This window comes from Bufo bufo, chromosome 4 (genome assembly GCF_905171765.1).
Source record: "Bufo bufo chromosome 4, aBufBuf1.1, whole genome shotgun sequence".
Taxonomy (NCBI): domain Eukaryota; kingdom Metazoa; phylum Chordata; class Amphibia; order Anura; family Bufonidae; genus Bufo; species Bufo bufo.
Genome location: NC_053392.1, coordinates 20,080,811 through 20,104,563, shown reverse-complemented (window position 1 = coordinate 20,104,563; position 23,753 = coordinate 20,080,811). Strand labels below are relative to the sequence as shown.

Here is a 23,753-nt window from a genome sequence, read left to right as displayed (position 1 = left end):
AGAATATACCATCGGATATGAGTTTTCACGATCGCAAGGAAAACTCAGATTCAATAGTATATTCTAACCCACAGGCGTTACCATGGTGACGAGGACGCTTGTCGGGCAGAGTATGCAAACAACTGTACAGATTGGGGAAAAAAGACGAATATTCTAAATTGCGAATGTATTCGCTATATATTGCTATATATTTGTTTTTTAGAATATTTGTAATTTTTTTTTTCTATATGAAAACATGATTCCTTCCTGCTTAAGTTGCTTGTGAGCCAATGACTCATTGGCCCACAAGCTAGAAGCAGTGAGGAATCATGTTTTCAGATGTAAAAAATTACGAATATTCGATATAACGAATATATAGGACTATATTCGAAATATTCGCAAATTTTTGAAGTTGCAATATTCGCAAAAAAAAATCATTATTTAAATATTCGCACTCAACACTAGTAGTGAGTTCCCCTAGTGATTGCTGTATAATCTGTATGTAGCAAGCTCTCTCTAGTAGTGGCTGTATAATCTGTATGTAGTGAGCTCCCTCTAGTGGTGGCTGTATAATCTGTATGTAGTGAGCTCCCTCTAGTGGTGACTGTATAATCTGTATGTAGTGAGCTCCCTCTAGTGGTGGCTGTATAATCTGTATGTAGTGAGCTCCCTCTAGTGGTGACTGTATAATCTATATGTAGTGAACTCCCTCTAGTGGTGACTGTATAATCTGTATGTAGTGAGCTCCCTCTAATGGTGGCTGTATAATCTGTATGTAGTGAGCTCCCTCTAGTGGTGACGGTATAATCTGTATGTAGTGAGCTCCCTCTAGTGGGGACTGCATATTCTGTATGTAGTGAGCTCCCTCTAGTGGGGACTGCATATTCTGTATGTATTGAGCTCACTCTAGTGGTGACTGTATAATCTGTATGTAGTGAGCTCCCTCTAGTGGTGTCTGTATAATCTGTATGTAGTGAGCTCCCTCTAGTGGTGGCTGTATAATCTGTATGTAGTGAGCTCCCTCTAGTGGTGACTGTATAATCTATATGTAGTGAGCTCCTTCTAGTGGTGACTATATAATCTGTATGTAGTGAGCTCCCTCTAGTGGTGACTGTATAATCTGTATGTAGTGAGCTCCCTCTAGTGGTGGCTGTATAATCTGTATGTAGTGAGCTCCCTCTAGTGGTGACTGTATAATCTTAATGTAGTGAGCTCCCTCTAGTGGTGACTGTCTAATCTGTATGTAGTGAGCTCCCTCTAGTGGTGGCTGTATAATCTGTATGTAGTGAGCTCCCTCTAGTGGTGGCTGTATAATCTGTATGTAGTGAGCTCCCTCTAGTGATGGCTGTATAATCTGTATGTAGTGAGCTCCCTCTAGTGGTGACTGTATAATCTTAATGTAGTGAGCTCCCTCTAGTTTCTTTGTGAATGGATTCTGAACAGCTGAGCTCTGGTTAAAGATACTGATGCTGGAACCTCCTGATCTCATGTCAGAAAAGACACATTTCCAATAAATCAAAATGTTATTGACGTTATTTATTGTGATCAGAAACATCTTCATCTAAAAACCTATAACTCTAATTATGAATTATTATAGCTGTCAAGCGCACCCCATAGGTATATAGACGCTGATCCAGGATCCACCAATCACTGCAGATCTACAACACAATGCGGCGGGTCTTATCTATGGTTTCTCTTGTTCATTTCTTTATCGGCACCATGTCGTCCACCATTTATCAACCCTTTGTTATGATCTACATAAGATGAAAAAGTGATTTGTATTGTACATAATATAAACCATTATAGGTACTGTATATACATAATACATATCTATCGAGCATAAGAAAGCTAGAATTTAAGTGGTAACTGGTGGTGAAGATTAGCTGAGACTTCCTGCCGAGAGATGGACAGAGAGAGAGCTTCTTCTCTTATAGCCTGAACTCACAGCTGCTCACAGGACTACAGCAGAGACTATGTCTTAGTAGTTGTCATTGTCTATCCATTCCCACCATGAATCTTGAGCAGGACCACAGTAAGGTCCACAGATTTCTGATTAGGAGACACAGTGACTGCCATTACTTATATACAGAATGTTTAAAGTGTGGCAGGATTTATGGTTACAAGCTGTTTAGTAAGGTAACTGTCATTACTGTACTTACAGGTTTAAGGCATCGCCGTTTACAGATATAATAGCAGCACTTCTTTTCTCCAAGACACCACTCATCACTATAGCAGTCTGGAGGAGCTGGAGGAAAACCACATGCTGGGGGTATATCCCGAGGACACCTTCCAGGTTTCTCCTTAGCTAGAAGTAGAGGTGACACATAAAGGTCGGATCCAGGCAAACCTGCATTTTGTAGCCACAGAGGCTGATCGCTATGCTGTGGGTCTCACTGAGGGCGCTGTGAATGGCACATGTGGGCATTGTGGGTGGCACTGTGGATGGCACATGGGCTGCAAGTGACACTGTGCAACAAGTGACACTGTGCATGGCAATAGCGGCACTAGATGGCATATGGGTGCACTGTGGATGTCACTTTTATGGGGGCACTGTGGATGTCACTGTTATGGGGGCACTGTGGATGTCACTGTTATGGGGGCACTGTGGATGTCACTGTTATGGGGGCACTGTGGGTATCACTGCTATGGGGGCACTGTGGATGTCACTGCTATGTTGATGCTGTGGGTGACACTGTTATGGGGGGCACAGTGGATGTCACTGGAATGGGGGCACTGTGGCTGTCACTGTTATGGGGCACTGTGGATGACACTGTTTTGAGGGATCTGTGGATGTCACTGTTATGGGGGCACTGTGGATGCCACTGTTATGGGGGCACTGTGGATGCCACTGTTATGGGGCACTGTGGATGACACTGTTTTGAGGGATCTGTGGATGTCACTGTTATGGGGGCACTGTGGATGTCACTGTTATGGGGGCGCTGTGGATGACACTGTTTTGGGGGATCTGTGGATTTCACTGTTATGGGGGCACTGTGGATGTCATTGTTATGGGGGCACTGTGGATGTCATTGTTTTGGGGGCACTGTGGATGTCATTGTTTTGGGGGCACTGTGGATGTCATTGTTTTGGGGGCACTGTGGATGTCATTGATTTGGGGGCACTGTGGATGTCACCGTTATGGGGGCTCTGTGGATGTCACTTTTATAGGGCACTGTGGATGTCACTGGTTTGTCGGCGCTGTGGATGACACTGTTATGGGGCACTGTGGATGTCACTGTTATGGCGCACTGTGGATGGCACTGTTTTGAGGGATCTGTGGATGTCACTGTTATGGGGGCACTGTGGATGTCACTGTTATGGGGGCACTGTGGATGTCACTGTTATGAGGGCTCTGTGGATGTCACTGTTATGTTGGCACTATGGATGACACTGTTATGGGGACTGAGTAGGAGTGATAGGGCTCATGCAAATTACTGTGATTGTCCCCGGAATCCATGTCCCGGTCCATGTGTCAGCCACATTTTCCAGCCTGTCCGCAGCTCCCCTACCAGCACTGCCTGTATGACAGTAATGTATGATACAACCGGTCTGTATCTGACCGCGGGGCAGTTGTCGTGCACTTACCTCCTCATGTACTTACCCCCGATCAGATAGAGACCGGCTGTATCATACATTACTGTCATACAGCCAATTTTGGTCGGGAATGTGCGGTCGGCCTGGGAGATGCGTCCTGCACATGGACTGTGTTCCCCAGGCTGATCATCTTCAAATCACACGTGTATCACACATGATAGGCCAAGATAAACCCTTCAGCAGGCAGGATCGAAAAGACAGGATTAGGCCTCATGCACACTACCGTATCCGTTATGTGGTCTGCAAGCCACGGATACCCTAAATAAGCATACTGCCCATGTGCGATCCGCATTTTTTTTCAGTCCCAGTGACTTCAATGGGTTGGAGGTCTGCATGTTGAGGACCAGAATAGGACATGTTCTATGTTTTGTAGAACTAAGATACGGATGTGGGAAGAGGATTGAGGACATCCATGTGGTCCTCATAATGCAGATCTAAAACCCATACAAGTCAATGGCTCTGCAAAAAAATGTGTATCACACACGAACAGTATCCTTATTTAGCAGATCTGCAGCTTACAGATAAGATTGTGTGCATAAGGGTTTAGATACACAGCTCAGTAGGCAGTATCATACAAGTTGGGATTAGATACACAGTTTAGCAGGTTATATCATACAAGATAGGATTAAATACACAGCTCAGCAGGCAGTATCATACACGATGGGATTAGATACACAGCTCAGCAGGCAGTATCATACAAGATGGGATTAGATACACAGCTCAGCAGGCAGTATCATACACGATGGGATTAGATACACAGCTCAGCAGGCAGTATCATACACGATGGGATTAGATACACAGCTCAGCAGGCAGTATCATACACAATGGGATTAGATACACAGCTCAGCAGGCAGTATCATACACGATGGGATTAGATACACAGCTCAGCAGGCAGTATCATACACGATGGGATTAGATACACAGCTCAGCAGGCAGTATCATACACGATGGGATTAGATACACAGCTCAGCAGGCAGTATCATACACAATGGGATTAGATACACAGCTCAGCAGGCAGTATCATACACGATGGGATTAGATACACAGCTCAGCAGGCAGTATCATACACGATGGGATTAGATACACAGCTCAGCAGGCAGTATTATACAAGATAGGATTAAATACACAGCTCAGCAGACAGTATCATACACGATGGGATTAGATACACAGCTCAGCAGGCAGTATCATACACGATGGGATTAGATACACAGCTCAGCAGGCAGTATCATACAAGATGGGATTAGATTCACAGCTCAGCAGGCAGTATCATACAAGATGGGATTAGATTCACAGCTCAGCAGGCAGTATCATACAAGATGGGATTAGATTCACAGCTCAGCAGGCAGTATCATACAGGATAGGATTAGATACACAGCTCAGCAGGGAATATTATACAAGATGGGATTAGATACACAGCTCAGCAGGCAGTATCATACAATATGGGATTAGATACACAGCTCAGCAGGCAGTATCATACAATATAGGATTAGATACACAGCTCAGCAGGCAGTATCATACACGATGGGATTAGATATACAGCTCAGCAGGCAGTATCATACAAGATGGGATTAGATTCACAGCTCAGCAGGCAGTATCATACAAGATGGGATTAGATTCACAGCTCAGCAGGCAGTATCATACAAGATGGGATTAGATTCACAGCTCAGCAGGCAGTATCATACAGGATAGGATTAGATACACAGCTCAGCAGGGAATATTATACAAGATGGGATTAGATACACAGCTCAGCAGGCAGTATCATACAAGATGGGATTAGATACACAGCTCAGCAGGCAGTATCATACAAGATAGGATTAGATACACAGCTCAGCAGGCAGTATCATACAAGATGGGATTAGATACACAGCTCAGAAGGCAGTATCATACAAGATAGGATTAGATACACAGCTCAGCAGGCAGTATCATACAAGATGGGATTAGATACACAGCTCAGCAGGCAGTATCATACAAAATAGGATTAGATACACAGCTCAGAAGGCAGTATCATACAAGATGGGGATAGATACACAGCTCAGCAGAGAATATCATGCAAGATGGGATTAGATACACAGCTCCGCAGGCAGCATCGCACACAACAGGCTATGTATCAGGCACAGCAGGCTGCATCGTACATGATAGCATTAGATACAGATGTTATTGGATGTTCTTGCTGTTTATTACACTCTGGAGATGGTGGGGGTAGAGCCTGTGGACGGTCAGTGATGGGATTAGATGCACAGCTCAGCAGGCTGTATCACACAGGATAGGATTAGATACACCGCTCAGCAGACTGTATCACACAGGATAGGATTAGATACACCGCTTAGCAGGCAGTATGACACAGGAGAGGATTAGATACACATGTGAGGGCAGAGCCTGTGGACGGTCAGTGATGGGAATTAGACACTGAGTGAGAAGTAGATTCCTGTCTGGGTGTAGAAAGATGGACACAGGAGTTATAGTGGGTGTGGCTCCTGCAGACAGAGCAGTGTGGGGGCGTGGCCAGCCTGTGACTCATCACTGTAAACAGATCTAACAGGATAGTCTGATTCCCAGACAGGGGGAAAGAAAGCACAGCCATGACAAACAGGTATTGGGGGCATATGTATGCTTGGTGAGGGGTGTTAGGAGCACATCAAAATAATTTTCATTTTGGGTACAGCATACCTCTTCAACAATACAACAAATTGGGTTTGATACAAATTTCACAAACATTTGTCCTCCACATTATCATCAGCATCACCAGTTCCCCCTCTGACCACAACAGAAGCAGATCTGGCCCTTCCAGTTCTTTTGGAAGGTTTTGGGCATATATCGCCTCGTCTCTTTACTTCCACCGCTGTCACAGCCCTCCTCCGTTTATATTACCTCCTCCTAAGCACCCTGGCTCCCAAGTCCTGTCCAACACACAATCATCATCATCATCATCGTCCCCGCTCTCCGCACCATTTTTATCAGAGTGTGTTAAGTCATCATTGGCTCCTTGGCCCCCATCCCTATTCCCTGCTTAGTATTTGCCCCGAGTTTCACTGTCGCTACCACTGCCCCTACCGCCATCACCGTGGCTATGCTGCCACGACCACCACTAACACAGCTACGCTGTTCTGCTGGATAGTATACGTACTACTGCCCAGATTTCAATAAAAAAAAATAAAAAATGTTTACAATTTTCTCTTTTTCTAAATGTTACTAATATACATCTGATTGTTCGACGTTTCACTCACCCATTTGATATATATTAGATTATCTCTCAGGGTTGTCATCTAATTCTGATTCATTTTTAATGGTTTCATACTTGCATGTATTAAAAAATGACTTTTGCACTTTTTCTATACTTTGGACTGTAATGACTATTTTGTTACTTTATGTTAGTTGAGTTAGCCTGTAATTTGGGGATTTTCTTTTCTTTTGTCCCAAGGACTGTGGCTGTTCCCTGGCACATACCCTGTTCCCTGACCCCGTGGACTTCTGGGGAGACAGACTGGGAGAGTGGCTAGAATGTAGCCCACTTTGTTCCGTCTTGTCCAGTGTAATTTCAGAGAGGGTTTTCAGCACATCATGAGATCCAAATGGATGAAGTTGCCCTCCATCAGCATATAAAACATCACTTTTCTCAAAATGAATGACCCATCAATCCATGAGGATTTTCACACATCTCCAGCTGAGGTCAATGAACAGATGTGCCCTCACTGACAGTGCCCCATCATGCCACTGCCACTGTCTGCCTGCCTACCATTATGTTCTGTACCGTATGGCTGCTGCTTCTGCCATCATGCCACAGTATGCCTGCCTAGAATCATGTTCCGCTTTGTATGGCTGCTTCTGCCATCATGCCACTGCCACAGACTGCCTGCCCAGCATCATGTTCTGTCTGTATTGCCACGGTGCTGTTTGCCTGCCTACAATCATGTTTCATACTATAGCTGCCGTTGCAGATGTATTTCCTGCTGCTTATCTTCTACTGCCACTTGAATTACCCCTACATAGACGCTACTACTACCCCTAAACAGCTGATCTACTGCCTTGTATTTTCCTCGCTGTGCCGCTTCTGCAGCCACACCTGAAGCTTTTCACTGCACATTTGCAACTAATTTGTACGCTTGCCAACCTACATCTACTTGTAAACCATCCACCTGCGTCGTAGGGTTGTCACGATACCAAAATTTCGATTCGATTTCGATACCATAAAAAATTATTGCGATACCATTCGATACCACGCGAAAAAAATAAAACACCACGTTTTATGGACCGTCCGGCCCATAATACAACAGTCCTATCCTATTTTTTAGTGGGACAAGGTGACTATAAAATGGCAAATTGCGTGTTTTATATATTTTTCTCTGTCACGGTGTTCACCGCATAGGAGATATTTTTAAATATTTTAACAGTTTGGCCTTTTTTTTATTGTGTATTCATTTTTATATGTAAAATTGGGGAAGGGGGTGATTTAAACTATTTTTATTAAAATTTTTGCCACCTTAGGGGGCTAGAACCCTTGTCCTATTCACCCTAATAGAGCGCTATTAGGGTGAATAGGACTTTACACTCTCCCTGCTGCCCTGTGCTAATGAACAGGATTAATATATTGAGGAGGAGAAAGCGGCTGTGGCCACTGCGCCACCAATGAATATAATTTACCCCTAAATGCAAATAAATGATGGTCGGGTGCTGATCTCAATGACAGGGCGTGGCGATCCGCTGTAATTAACCCCTCAGGTGTGCCCTGTCATTGAGGCCAGGTGCTGGGTATGTGATACGGTTGGCAGCCAAGCGCATACATTTGTATTAAGGGGTAAATTATATTTATTGGTAGCGCAGTGACCACAGCCCCTGCCCTCTCTTATCACTGGTGGCAGCAGCAGCTAGTATAGCAAATCCCGGTATTGTATCGATCCGCATATAAAAGTATTGATTGGGTATTAAAAATTCGATACCCAGTGCAACCCTAGTCCTGACAAATACAAAGACACTGGGGCACATTTACTAAAACCGGCTTCTTACTCTTGTCTAAGTTTTCCCCTAAGTTTCCTGGCACAAAAGTAAATTTGTCGGGGCTGGAGTCCCAACCTTAGAACTGCCTCCACATGCCCGTCATGTCCAACTGGCTTACAAGGCACAAAACCTGACATGTGCCAAATTGTCTCACAGGGTCGTACAGAAAAGGGGATTTGTGACACTTTTTAAGTCTAAAAGTGTTGCAAGTCCAATAGAAAATGTGACCCATTCACATGTCACATGTAATTTCCATCAGTGATTGTGAACCAAAATCAGATGTGGGTCAAAAACTCAGACGAGGTGCCACTGCTTCCATTATGCCAAATCTTAGTGAAAGATCAACTCCTGTTTTTGGCTCCCAGTCACTGATGGAAAATTGGAAATCACTGACCAAACACTGACTGTGTGAATAAGGCCTAATTCAAAACTTGCTGTAGGACTCATAAATACTATGCAAGATACTAAGAGACTAATCCACTACACCGGTCTAATCACACTCTGAAAAACAGGCGAGCATGACAAAGGACCCCAATTGTATTTAAATTTTGTAGAAGCCCGGAGGAGAGGCTCCTCTCATGGACGCTCCACCATGTCTGTGGTAGAGAACTGTGGATGGAAGGTATGAAGCTCATGGCTGGACCTGCTGGTTCAGTAACTGCTGCAGATCAGAGACAAACACTACGTATCTGTCACTTACCTATAGGTTTGATGCAATTCACTGCACCACATGAATCTTTACAACATTTTCGATCACCGGGACAATCATTATCTGCAGAACATTGGGGAGGAGGCAGCACCGCGAGGCAATCCCCTAAGAAAGATATTGAAGGACACTTTCCCGGCTTTACTCCTGGTAACAGCAAATAGAAAATAACAACAGCGACTTTATGTTACACTGTAAAGTACAAGGGAAGTAGTTCTGTACTGTATACAGTACAGACCAAAAGTTTGGACACACCTTCTCATTCAAAGAGTTTTCTTTATTTTCATGACTATGAAGGCATCAAAACTATGAATTAACACATGTGAAATTATATACATAACAAACAAGTGTGAAACAACTGAAAATATGTCATATTCTAGGTTCTTCAAAGTAGCCACCTTTTGCTTTGATTACTGCTTTGCACACTCTTGGCATTCTCTTGATGAGCTTCAAGAGGTAGTCCCCTGAAATGGTCTTCCAACAGTCTTGAAGGAGTTCCCAGAGATGCTTAGCACTTGTTGGCCCTATTGCCTTCACTCTGCGGTCCAGCTCACCCCAAACCATCTCGATTGGGTTCAGGTCCGATGACTGTGGAGGCCAGGTCATCTGGCGCAGCACCCCATCACTCTCCTTCATGGTCAAATAGCCCTTACTTTCAAAGTTTTCCCAATTTTTCGGCTGACTGACTGACCTTCATTTCTTAAAGTAATGATGGCCACTCGTTTTTCTTTACTTAGTTGCTTTTTTCTTGCTATAATACAAATTCTAACAGTCTATTCAGTAGGACTATCAGCTGTGTATCCACCTGACTTCTCCTCAACGCAACTGATGGTCCCAACCCCATTTATAAGGCAAGAAATCCCACTTATTAAACCTGACAGAGCACACCTGTGAAGTGAAAACCATTTCAGGGGAATACCTCTTCAAGCTCATCAAGAGAATGCCAAGAGTGTGCAAAGCAGTAATCAAAGCAAAAGGTGGCTACTTTGAAGAACCTAGAATATGACATATTTTCAGTTGTTTCACACTTGTTTGTTATGTATATAATTCCACATGTGTTAATTCATAGTTTTGATGCCTTCATAGTCATGAAAATAAAGAAAACTTTTTGAATGAGAAGGTGTGTCCAAACTTTTGGTCTGTACTGTATATATATACACAATGCAATTACACAGCAAGAATAGCAAGAACACGCCTGTCCCTGACTATATCATTGAGTATACACCTGTCCCCAACTATATGAGTTAGTGTACACCTGTCCCGGACTATATGAGAAAGTGTACACCTGTCCCTGACTATATCATTGAGTATACACCTGTCCCCAACTATATGAGTTAGTGTACACCTGTCCCGGACTATATGAGTGAGTGTACACCTGTCCTGGACTATATGAGAAAGTGTACACCTGTCCTGGACTATATGAGTGAGTTTACACCTGTCCCTGAATATTTGAGTGAGTGTACACATGTCCCTGACTATATGAGTGAGTGTACACCTGTCCCGGACTATATTAGTGAGTATACACCTTTCTCTGACTATATGAGTGAGTGTACAATTGTTCCTGACTATATGATTGAATGCACACCTGTCCCGGACTATATGAGTGAGTATTCACCTGTCCCTGACTATATTATTGAGTATACACCTGTCCCTGACTATATTAATGAGTATACACCTTTCTCTGACTATATGAGTGAGTGTACACCTGTCCCTGACTGTGTGAGTGAGTGTGCACCTGTCCCTGACTATTTGAATGAATGTTCATCTGTCCCTGACTATTTGAATGAGTGTGCACTGGTCCCGGACTATATTAAAGAGTGTACACCTGTCCCTAAATATGAGAAAGTGTACACCTGTCCCTGGTTATATGAGTGAGTGTACACCTGTTCCTGGTTATATGAGTGAGTGTACATCTGTCCCTGACTATATGAGTAAGTGTACATCTGTCCCTAACTATATGAGTGAGTGTACACCTGTTCCTGGTTATATGAGTAAGTGTACACCTGTCCCTGACTGTTAAACAAAACAAGCAATGCAACAGCTCACTGCAAATCAAATAAAGTACAAAATTGCATCCTAATAGCAAATGCTGAACTAATAAGTTAGAGATACTTAGCAAATCGTTATGTACAAAATTATTTGAGCCCGCCTGCCGAACGTCAAGGCAATCTCTAGTTAGACGGGTTCCTAACACTAAATATACCTGTTATGTGCCATAGCGGCTATCATAAAATTCAGAAAGTGCCATTTTGGCACCGAAAATGACGGAAATTCAGGCGGATCCAGCATGTAAGTGGAACCTACACTTTCTGAATTTTATGATAGCCGCTATGGCACATAACAGGTATATTTAGTGTTAGGAACCCGTCTAACTAGAGATTGCCTTGACGTTCGTCAGGCGGGCTCAAATAATTTTGTACAAAATGATTTGCTAAGTATCTCTAACTTATTAGTTCAGCATTTGCTATTATGATGCAATTTTGTACTTTATTTGGTTTGCAGTGAGCTGTTGCATTGCTTGTTTTGTTTAACAGTCTTGTTCTCAGCCATAGCAACGTGCCCCTGCGCATTGGGATGTGCTTACTGACCCCATTTTCTTTGCAACCTGTCCCTGACTATATGAGTGAGTGTATACCTGTCCCTGACTATTTGAGTGAGTGCGCACCTGTCCCTATATATATGAGTGAGTGTATGCCTGTCTGTGAGTATATGAGTGAGTGTACACCTGTCCCTGGATATATGAGTAAGTGTACATCTGTCCCTGACTATATGAGTGAGTGTACACCTGTCATTGACTATATGAGTGAGTGTACATCTGTCTCTGAGTATATGAGTGAGTGTACATTTGTTCCTGACTATATGATTGAATGCACACCTGTCCCGGACTATATGAGTGTGTATTCACCTGTCACTGACTATATTATTGAGTATACACCTGTCCCTGACTATATTAATGAGTAAACACCTTTCTCTGACTATATGAGGAAGTGTACACCTGTCCCTAAATATGAGAAAGTGTACACCTGTCCCTGACTTTATGAGTAAGTGTACACCTGTTTCTGACTATATGAGTGAGTGTACACCTGTCCCTGGTTATATGAGTGAGTGTACACCTGTCCCTGGTTATTTGAGTGAGTGTACACCTGTCCCTGACTATATGAGTGAGTGTACACCTGTCCCTGGTTATATGAGTGAGTGTACACCTGTCCCTGACTATATGAGTGAGTGTACACCTGTCCCTGGTTATATGAGTGAGTGTACACCTGTCCCTGACTATATGAGTGAGTGCGCACCTGTCCCTATATATATGAGTGAGTGTATGCCTGTCTGTGAGTATATGAGTGAGTGTACACCTGTCCCTGACTATATGAGTGAGTTTACACCTGTTCCTGGTTATATGAGTGAGTTTACATCTGTCCCTGACTATATGAGTGAGTGTACACCTATCCCTGACTATAGGAGTGAGTGTACACCTGTCCCTGGATATATGAGTAAGTGTACACCTGTCCCTGGATATATGAGTGAGTGTACACCTGTCCTTGACTATATGAGTGAGTGTACATCTGTCCCTGGATATATGAGTGAGTGTACACCAGTCCCTGGTAATATGAGTGAGTGTACACCTGTCCTTGACTATATGAGTGAGTGTTCACCTGTCCCTGACTATATGAGTGAGTGTACACCTGTCTTTGAGTATATGAGTGAGTGTGAACATCCCCATATAAATGAATGGGTCGGTATTCAGTGCGGGTGCAATGTGTTCAACTCACGCATGGCATCCGCGCGGAATACTCGCCCGTGTGAAAGGGGCCTAAGTAATGAAGAAGGGGTGCAGCTAATGGGCAGACACAACCAGAAACTGAGAGATCAGTAACTGCTGCAGAGGATAGCGGATCAATACTTATATATCACTTACGCGGTACTGGGATGGTGCACATGACTATGCCACAGGAACGATTACAGCATTTCTGGTTACCAGGGCATTCCTTGTCTCCAGAACATAATGGTGAAACAACAGATCCAATACATACTTCTGGCAAGAATAAAACAGGACACCTCCCTGGCTTCAGTCCTGATAATAGAAAATATTAATAGAAATAAAAAGACTAAAAGTAACACGCACAAACAAAGAAAAAGAGGAAGTGGTACTGTGCAGTGTCCATATATATACAGAATTAGAGCAGACACTGAGGAACTCTTTTTAAATTTTATACAAAAATACAAAAACTTTGCCATAAAAATTTCCAAACAAGATATAAAACAAGGTATAAAGTATATACACTTACCCTACTGGCCCAGCTACATGCATACTATCTCATTCATACCTACTAAAAAGAGAAAATGAAACCTAGCCTAACGTAGGCCTCTTTCACACTTGCGTTGTTGGGATCCGGCGTGCACTTCCGTTGCCGGAGGTGCCTGCTGGATCCGGAAAAACGCAAGTGTACTGAAAGCATTTGAAGACGGAACCGTCTTCCAAATGCTTTCAGTGTTACTATGGCAGCCAGGACGCTATTAAAGTCCTGGTTGCCATAGTAGGAGCGGGGAGCGGGGGAGCGGTATACTTTCAGTCTGTGCGGCTCCCGGGGCGCTCCAGAATGACGTCAGAGCGCCCCATGCGCATGGATGACGTGATCACATGGATCACGTGATCCATGCGCTTGGGGCGCCCTGACGTCACTCTGGAGCGCCCGGGGAGCCGCACGGACGGTAAGTACACTGCTCCCCCGCTCCCCACTACACTTACCATGGCTGTCAGGACTTTAGCGTCCCGGCAGCCATGGTAACCACTCTGAAAAAGCTAAATGTCGGCTCCGGCAATGCGCCGAAACGACGTTTAGCTTAAGGCCGGATCCGGATCAATGCCTTCCAATGGGCATTAATTCCGGATCCGGCCTTGCGGCAAGTGTTCCGGATTTTTGGCCGGAGCAAAAAGCGCAGCATGCTGCGGTATTTTCTCCGGCCAAAAAACGTTCCGTACCGGAACTGAAGACATCCTGATGCATCCTGAACGGATAACTCTCCATTCAGAATGCATTAGGATAATCCTGATCAGGATTCTTCCGGCATAGAGCCCCGACGACGGAACTCTATGCCGGAAGACAATAACGCAGGTGTGAAAGAGCCCGTAAACATCCGATCCGGCTGAACCCTGACAATATACAAATTTATACAAATTGTTTATAACAGAAAATAAATGACAACTTGTCACAATAAATAATAATCAACACAAATTAAATAATCATAATAGAAATATCAAATAACAATACATTTTTTTTTTTTTTTACACACACACATTTATGAGAAAACACAAATTTATACTAACCCTACCAATCTATCTATCCCATCACCTTCACCCAGGGCCAACCTCCGCCTCTTGTCCCTCCATGAGGCCAGCCCTTCCTCCACCACCCACACCCAGCCCCTCGCCTCATGTCCTCCTATGTCCGCATAGTCCAGGACTGGATGCAGGCCTCCCCACACGAAAATATGAACCCCACCACCCCATCCCACCCAACCTAACTACACTCCACTTACCCTATCATACAATATATATAACTTACAACAACCAAATCAATCTATACAAAAAAATATTAAAATCCACCCGAAGGCCAAAGTTCAGTCATCTGCAAACCTTTCTTCAAAAACTCATCTTAAATACAAAACAAAAACCTAATGTGAAAGCCTCAGCCCAACACCAGGAAAAGTGCTACTGAGGCTAAGGCACATCAAAGATGAAGCCTCTCCAGAGGTAAGAGACCCCATCCGTACCCACCTTCTCGCACTCAAGAGAGCGAACCTTCGCCAGGTCACCTAGAATGTTCCTACACACCTCTTCCACAGGGAGGACTTTCTGCTGGGTTGAAACTAAACACATGGCGTTCCATGTGAAGTATCTGACCACTATGCTAACTATAAAAGCTGTGAATGGGTCCCTTCTTCCCAAACCTTTAAATGCTCCATAAGCCCTTTCCGCATGGGAGAAGTTAGAAACATAGAAACATAGAAACATAGAATGTGTCGGCAGATAAGAACCATTTGGCCCATCTAGTCTGCCCAATATACTGAATACTATGGATAGCCCCCGGCCCTATCTTATATGAAGGATGGCCTTATGCCTATCCCATGCATGCTTAAACCCCTTCACTGTATTTGCAGCTACCACTTCTGCAGGAAGGCTATTCCATGCATCCACTACTCTCTCAGTAAAGTAATACTTCCTTATATTACTTTTAAACCTTTGCCCCTCTAATTTAAAACTGTGTCCTCTTGTGGTAGTTTTTCTTCTTTTAAATATGCTCTCTTCCTTTACCGAGTTGATTCCCTTTATGTATTTAAAAGTTTCTATCATATCCCCTCTGTCTCTTCTTTCTTCCAAGCTATACATATTAAGGTCCTTTAACCTTTCCTGGTAAGTTTTATCCTGCAATCCATGTACTAGTTTAGTAGCTCTTCTCTGAACTCTCTCTAGAGTATCTATATCCTTCTGGAGATATGGCCTCCAGTACTGCGCACAATACTCCAAGTGAGGTCTCACCAGTGTTCTGTACAGCGGCATAAGCACTTCACTCTTTCTACTGCTTATACCTCTCCCTATACATCCAAGCATTCTGCTGGCATTTCGTGCTGCTCTATTACATTGTCTTCCCACATTTAAGTCTTCTGAAATAATTACTCCTAAATCCCTTTCCTCAGATACTGAGGTCAGGACTGTGTCAAATATTCTATATTCTGCCCTTGGGTTTTTACGCCCCAGGTGCATTATCTTGCACTTATCCACATTAAATTTCAGTTTCCAGAGTTCTGACCATTCTTCTAGTTTTCCTAAATCCTTTTCCATTCAACCCTGTTACATATCTTTGTGTCATCAGCAAAAAGACAAACCTTACCAGCGAGGCCTTTTGCAATATCACTTATGAAGATATTAAACAAAATCGGTCCCAGTACAGATCCCTGTGGAACCCCACTGGTAACATGACCTTGTTTTGAATGTTCTCCATTGACTACAACCCTCTGTTGTCTGTCACTCAGCCACTGCCTAATCCACTCAACAATATGGGAGTCCATACTCAATGACTGCAGTTTATTGATAAGTCTTCTATGTGGGACAGTGTCAAAAGCCTTACTAAAATCTAGATATGCGATGTCTACTGCACCTCCACCGTCTATTATTTTATTCACCCAGTCAAAAAAATCAATAAGATTTGTTTGACATGATCTCCCTGAAGTAAACCCATGTTGTTTTTCATCTTGCAATCCATGGGATTTTAGATGTTCCACAATCCTATCCTTTAATAGGGTTTCCATTAATTTGCCTACTATTGATGTCAGACTCACTGGTCTATAGTTGCTCGATTCCTCACTACTACCTTTCTTGTGAATGGGCACGACATTTGCCAATTTCCAATCTTCCGGGACGACTCCTGTTACTAATGATTGGTTAAATAAATCTGTTAACGGTTTTGCCGGCTCACCACTAAGCTCTTTTAATAATTTTGGGTGTATCTCATCAGGCCCCTGTGACTTATTTGTCTTCACCTTAGACAGCAAACTTAGAACATCTTCCTCTGTAAAGATACATGCATCAAACGATTTATTAGTCATTCTTTCTAGTGGAGGTCCTTCTCCTTTTTTTTTTGTAAAAACTGAACAGAAGTATTCATTAAGGCAGTCGGCTAGCCCTTTATTCTCTTCTACATACCTTCCGTCCTTTGTTTTTAATTTAGTTATTCCTTGTTTTAATTTCCTTTTTTCATTTATATATCTGAAGAATGTCTTATCCGCTTTTTTCATAGACTGAGCTAGTTTTTCTTCTGCCTGCGCTTTAGAAGTTCTTAAAACTTGCTTGGCCTCTCTCTGCCTAATCTTGTAGATTTCCTTATCTTCATTGCTCTGGGTTTTTTTATAATTACAAAATGCTAGCTTTTTATTTTTAATGATTTGGGCCACTTCTGCTGAGTACCACAGTGGTCTCCTCCTTTTTTTGCTTTTTACTGACAAGTCTAATGCAATTTTCTGTTGCCTTCAATAATGCACCTTTTAAGTAGTCCCATTTCTCCTGGACTCCATGTAATCCGTTCCAGTCTGATAAGGACTCATTTATGACTAATTTCATTTTTGAAAAGTCTGTTTTTCTAAAATCTAAAACTTTTGTTTTTGTGTGGTGGGACTCTTTCACAGTTCTTATATTAAACCACACTGACTGGTGATCACTAGATCCCAAGGTTTCGCCTACAATGACATCATATACCGAATCCCCGTTTGTGAATACCAAATCCAAAATGGCCTCCCTCCGGGTTGGCTCCTCAACCACTTGTTGTAGAGATAACCCCAGTAGGGAATTTAGAATATCTGTAAGTTAGCTAGCCTATGCCAGCCAATGGATGCGCCCACCCGTTTGTATACCTCTGTATTAAAGGGACACTGAAGCAGGAAGTGCTCCATACTTTCCAGTATGTCGCCACACTCCTCTCGGGGACAACCCCTTTCATCAGAGTTCCTATACCTCAAGTTGCCCCTTACATACAGCTTCCCGTGAAAGCAGCGCCAAGCCAAGTCCCAAAACTTCAAGGGGATCTTTGCCGAATTTAACAACTGTAACCCCTTGTCTAGATCCCGGCTTGGGCAATCCTTAAGGGCCAGGGGCTTTTGGAAGTGGGTCAACAAGACCCTCTCGTCAAGGGATCTCCTTGACTGGGCCTTGATTTCCATCACTCCCAAACCCCACCGGCGGATCACCTTCAGAATCGGGGTGACATAAGACGGAAGATATCCATGAGGTGTACGCAAATCCTTCACTTGCCCTCCTGTCTCCCACTCCTGGAAGAAAGGCCGAAACCAACCCCTGCAAGAGACTACCCACGGAGGAGCCCTCTCTTTCCAGAAGTTTGCCAGGTTGATCTTAACAAAGGTGTTCACAAGGAACACCACTGGGTTGACCATACCCAACCCCCCTAATCTCCTCAAACTGTATGTCACCTCTCTGTTGACTAGGTTCAGCCTATTCCCCCATAACAGTTGAAAGAACAGACTGTAATCCCGAGTCCAGAGAGGTTCTGGCAAGACACATACACTGGCCAAATAGATAAGCAAAGGGAGAAGGTAAGTCTTGATCAGGTTCACCCTTTCCATGAGGGTCAATGACCAACCCTTCCACTGGTCAACCTTCTGAGCGGCGATCTTGAGCATGCTGTCCCAATTTTGGGTGGTATAAACCCCATGGCCGAATTGAACGCCTAGGACTTTGGCTGACGACTAGGGCTCTGGCTCTGGGAGGGTGTCCGGGAGACAGAAAGATGGATCACCCCCTCCCAGCCAGAGACTCTCACACTTATCCCGGTTAATCACGGACCCGGAGACTTCCGAGTAGCGTTCTACCTCCGACATCACGTATTCCGCCTCCCCTCCCGAGGACACGAAAACAGTGACATCATCGGCATACGCCACCACCCTCAGAGTGGTTTCTGGCTCCTCCAGACTCATCCTGACTCCCGCTAACGGTCCTCGATCAATCTTCCTAATAAAAGCATCAATTCCAAACACGTATTAAGAGCAGGCTCAATGGACAACCCTGGCGGACTCCAGACCCAACCTCAAAAGGGCTGCCAGACCAACCGTTCACCAGCGGGAAAAACTCTCTGCCCCTGCATTCAAGATCTTTAACCAATCGACAAACCCTCCTGGCAGGCCATATTTCAGAAGGACTGCCCAGAGGTACTTGTGGTTAACCCGATCAAAAGCCTTTGCCTGTTCTAAGGCCAGCATGTACCCCTTCCAGTTACCCGCCCTACTCCGTTCCACTGCCTCTTGGACACCGAGCACAGCACTAAACGTGCTTCGGCCTAGAACCGAGCAATGTTGGGTCTCTGAAAGGGGCGCAAACAGCACCAACCGATTAAACAGTATCTTGGCCAGGATCTTTCTGTCCATACTGAGAAGCGCTATGGGACGCCAATTCTCAATACGGCTCGGATCTTTACCCTTTGATATAAGGATCAGAGCTCCTCTTTGACTTCGGCAGAGCACCCGAGGAAAGGAACTCATTGTATACCTTAGTCAAGGTTCCACCTGCCCCCTCTCCATTTGACGCCTCACCCTCCGTCTCTGCTGGTACGGGCCGTCTTTTCTCTTCATTGACCCCACTGCCCTGTCGCCTTCGCCAGCATTCACCTCGGCGGTGGGGGCCTCCTGGCTCGCCTCCGCGCGTGCACGAGCCACGTTGGCGACAGAGTGAGGGCAACGACTGAACGGGTGCCCTAGCTCACCACACAGGTTGCATCTAATCTGCCCACAAGATGCAGCTAGATGGCCTTCACCCCCGCACAACGCGCACCTCTGCACTTGGCAGCTGGCGCTGAAGTGCGAAGGGCTGCTGCACTTGTAACACAGCTTAGGCTGCCCCCTGTAGAACACCATGATCCTATCCCGACCAAGGAAAGCAGATGATGGTATGTGGGAAACCGACCCCCCTGAATGTTTCAACTTAATCTGAAACGTCCAGGCACCCGACCAGATGCCAAACTCATCCAGGTTCTTGCTAGGAAGACCCTGGACGTCCCCGTACCTGCTCAACCAGGTCAAGATGTCAACACAAGAAAGTGACTCGTTACGGGTCAGAACGGTCACTTTCTTGACCTCATTCTGGCAGGTTATCGCTTGCACAAAAAAACCCTGCCAGTCCGGCTGGTCTTTTGCCAGTTCATACCCAAACCAGAAAAGTTCAAGACCCTCTGGCCGGGCAAAACTGACATCAAACTCCCGGGTGCCATACGGATGTATCAGGGCAAAGATGTCACATGCCCTGATGCCCATCTGAAAGAGAAGCTCTGCCACCCTCTTCCTGGTAGGGCACGCTTCATTGCCTCTCCATTTCAGACAGACAACATTCCGCCTGGCTGACCAAGGGCCGGTTGTGGGTGAGGACCAGGTGGTCTCGCCCCCGCCTTGCTCTCGGAAGGCACGCAGGCCATGCCTATCTATCCAGAAGGATAGATCCACCCGCTGCCCCCCTACTGTAATGGAGTTCTCCCCTCTCCTAAGAGCCTCTAGAAATTGCCGCTGCAAGTTACCATCACCAGACATTGGTAATGGGGAGGACAATGGGGACCGCTCCTCCCCCCCTGCGCTGGCGACCACACCAGCATAACCTCTGCCAGGCGTAGCCGACGCAGGAGGGGCAGCCGGACCGGGCCCACCCCCACCCCCCACAGACCTATCTACAGCAGGTGTCACTCCAGACCCCTCTGAAGGGGCTACATGAGGCGCACCAGCCACTTGCACAGTGTGCGGCCGACCTCCAACATTCACCCCCCCATCAGGGCCCGGGGCAACACCACTAACATAAACTGTATTTACACAAGTGACCACTTCTTCAGTGGCCACTACCGCACTCTCCCCTCCCCCCACACACACTGCTGGGCCAGAGGTCACGTTATTCATTTTGTCCAGCATTTCCTTGCTGGACACATTTTTAACAGTCTTTCCTGATTTTTCGGGCCGGCGGGCTGTAGAACCACTGGTCCCAGCCACGCCGGCCTTATCCACTTGACGGACAGTGCAGGAGGGAGGGGCGGTGACCATACTCGCATCAGGACCGCCCCCTCTCTCTCTGCCTACACACACACTGCTCTGAGCTCCTTTATGGATATCCGAAGCCCCACCCCCTCCACCCCTGACCACTCCCACTGCGCCTCCACTCCCCGCCGCCACGACAATACCAGCGGAAGGGACTGAAGTGGAGCAGACCGGGGCAGAGGAGACCGGAACCCCGGCAAGGATTTGGGCATACAACTTGGGAGGGGCGGAGGCAGCCACCTCGCATCCTCCCCCTGCAACTCCGGATCAGGACACCGCTGTACCCGCGGCCGCACCCCCCCAACCCACAGCCATCCCCACCACCCCCGGCCCCCCGTCCCCCACCGCCATGCCAAAACCGACAGGGGGGACTGCAGGGCGCATGGGAGCGGTGAAGCAGACCGGGGCAGAGGACGCAGACCCCAGGACAGGGATCCCGGCAATGACCTCTGCAAGGGGGGCAGCAGCAGCAACATCGCCCCGCCGCACCTCCACCCAGCACTTGTCCAGTGCCCCAGCAGAGGCGGGCGGAGCCACCCGACCACCAACCATGCCCCCCTCGCCACCCGCCCCGGGAGCCTTCCTGTCTGGCCCCTCCTGCTTCTCCTTACCGCCCCTGTTACCGCAAACAGGGACGGCGTCCTGCGCCATCTTTGCCACGTCTGTCTCCCCACTCCTACGTACCGGTCACACAGCAGAGACCGGACCAGGGAGGATGGTGGGGTTCGTGCCCTGAGCTGGCTTTTCAGCTGGCCCAGGGCACGCAGGGTGGGTCACATAGACATACCTCACCTCTGGCTTTAATGTCTTTTTTTAATGTCTGTTTTTCTCCTCTTTCCCATCGGCTCATGGGTAATTCAACAGGTAATTCATTACCAAAACAAATGTCCTCACAAATTTTGGGGGACTCCAGGTGGCGTATTTCGGCCATAAGCTGCCCCCAACTCCGCTGCTCTCACTGTACTCTATTTCTTCATCAGAACTAGGTGGGGGGCAGGCATACCTGCTCTGCGGTGATGCCAGTTTCCGCAGGTTGTCCCCCCCCGTGTCCGACTCTTCCTCCTCACTAGAGGAGTCATCTTCTTGCTGTTTTTGGTTTCCAGCCATTTCATTAAACCTTTGATCATTCATGAGCTTTTCCTTAAAGGGACCACTGTTTTCCAGAATGGCCCCCATTCTTTCCTGCAGCTCTTTAATAACTTCTTTTAAGCCTTTTATTTTTCTTGATATTTCTGGCCTGTTTTTTCTGGCTGCTTTGTCCACCTTCCCCCTCTCAAGCTTTAGGTTCTCCCTCACCTTCTTGAGGGTCCTATTCGCTTCCTCATACTCCCGGAGGTAGGCCGTGATCCGGGAGCTGTAAACGGCGATTAGTTCCTGGGGCTTCATGTTGCCCCAGTCAGCCTCAACCGGAACCGGCCCATCCCCAGAAGCACTCCGCGTACCTCTTGGAGGGCTACTGTCCGCCCTCCTGGAACTGCCGACGATGGACACGGCTTCACCTCCGGGGGCTGCAGGGGCCGCTGCACCACGACTCCTGCTGGATCTTCTGACCCCCGGGGCGGAAGATGGAACTGAGGCCGGTAGCTCACCTCCCCTACCTCCCGCCGGCCTACCCCGGGAAGTAGGATCCTGGGTCTTCAGTCGCTTCATGGCCCAGGACCCTACCAGCTCCCTGGGGAGATAGGCAGGGCCTGGGCTGGGAAAGATGGAAAAATCCCTGGTAGCTTGTCAGCAATCAGCAGGAGCTCCTCCACACACAACCACACCCGTCGACTGGCTCCTGCACACTGAGGATTACACCCAGTGTACAGGACAGGAGAAGTGGTACTGTGCAGTGTATAGAATCAATAATGTAATCAGTAAACAGTGATATTAAATGATTACTGTGTATTGCAAGTCAGCCAGAATTTTCTCTACTTACCATAATTAGAAGTTTGTACAGGGTTACTTTGTGATGAGACATTTCCTCCATAGAATAGAAGGAGGAGAATGATAGAGGTGGTCGCTGGTGCCATGTCTGACGTGTTCTGGAGATATGTGAGATACATATTTTGCAGCTTTATATAGAAGTTAGAAGAAAGTGATAATATGCCGTTCCCAGACCAGGATTATCTAATATTATAATTAGGGACTTTTAGATGTGTCCTACTTCTGGGTTCTGGAATTCTCTTCCTTATTGTGTTTCCTGCTTCTGAAGATTGACAATGTTCTCCCTCACCCAGATACGTTAATCTACTTAGCATTTCATCCAGAACCAACAGAAATCTTCAGACATGTGTCAAAGCCTCAGCCAACGATGGAATTGAGCAGTAGCTGTATATTTTATGGGGCTCAAAGCAGTAGCTGTATACTATAAGGGCACAGAGCTGTATCTGTATAATATCGGGGGTGCCGAGCACTAGCTGTATACCTGTGAGGTGCAGAGCACTAGTTAATTACTAGCTATACTGTATACTATGTGAAGTTGCACACATTGCACCAAAATATGCGCATCATTAGCTGACGATTTTCGCAATCGCGAATATATTGGAGAATCTACCGTATCTGCATATAAAGCTATTGTAATGTTCTGCCGTGCCAAGCATTTTCTCCAGTCTCAGGAAACTTCTAGCAGCTTGAAAAATGTAGCAAAAGTGATCCACGCCTGTATTGCGCACGCAATACTCGCATATTATATTGCGGATTTTTGCAATCAAGAATATAATCGCAAATTCGCAAATTCGCAAATTCGCGAACTTATGACAAATATTCTCCAAAATATTTTCAAAATATCGCAAATTTGAATATTGCCCTTGTCACTCATCACTAGTCACTGCAAAAATATTTTCAGGCAGTCAACTCCAGAAGTATTGCCAACCTTCATGAATATGATTCCATATCCGCACATTTTATATCATCGATGTGGGAA

At 45.8% G+C, this 23,753-nt stretch overlaps 1 protein-coding gene across 2 annotated transcripts; it reads right to left on the bottom strand.

Annotated features, from left to right (window-relative positions):
• Positions 1–1,494: 1,494 nt before the first annotated feature.
• LOC120997046 (antileukoproteinase-like) lies at positions 1,495–22,921 on the bottom strand. 2 transcript variants are annotated; one of them, XR_005778055.1, is made up of 6 exons: positions 22,767–22,921; positions 13,188–13,343; positions 9,266–9,418; positions 2,139–2,284; positions 1,590–1,733; positions 1,533–1,548 (listed from the first exon to the last, which is right to left on the bottom strand). XR_005778055.1 is itself a non-coding variant. In XM_040426946.1 (5 exons), the coding sequence occupies exons 1-5, from the start codon at positions 22,891–22,893 to the stop codon at positions 1,716–1,718; spliced, it is 600 nt and encodes a 199-aa protein (XP_040282880.1). In that variant the 5' UTR covers positions 22,894–22,921; the 3' UTR covers positions 1,495–1,715. The 2 variants fall into 2 exon arrangements, 1 of the variants encoding a protein (XP_040282880.1); XM_040426946.1 differs by having other exon boundaries at positions 1,495–1,733.
• Positions 22,922–23,753: the final 832 nt, after the last annotated feature.

Excerpts from the sequence above, each read along its gene's own strand:
- LOC120997046 (XM_040426946.1), bottom strand. The coding sequence starts at position 22,893 with ATGTATCTCACATATCTCCAGAACACGTCAGACATGGCACCAGCGACC. Across the intron at positions 13,344-22,766 it reads TGTACAAACTTCTAATTATG|GACTGAAGCCAGGGAGGTGT; the intron begins GTAAGTAGAGAA and ends TTCTATTATCAG. Across the intron at positions 9,419-13,187 it reads GTGCACCATCCCAGTACCGC|GAGTAAAGCCGGGAAAGTGT; the intron begins GTAAGTGATATA and ends TGCTGTTACCAG.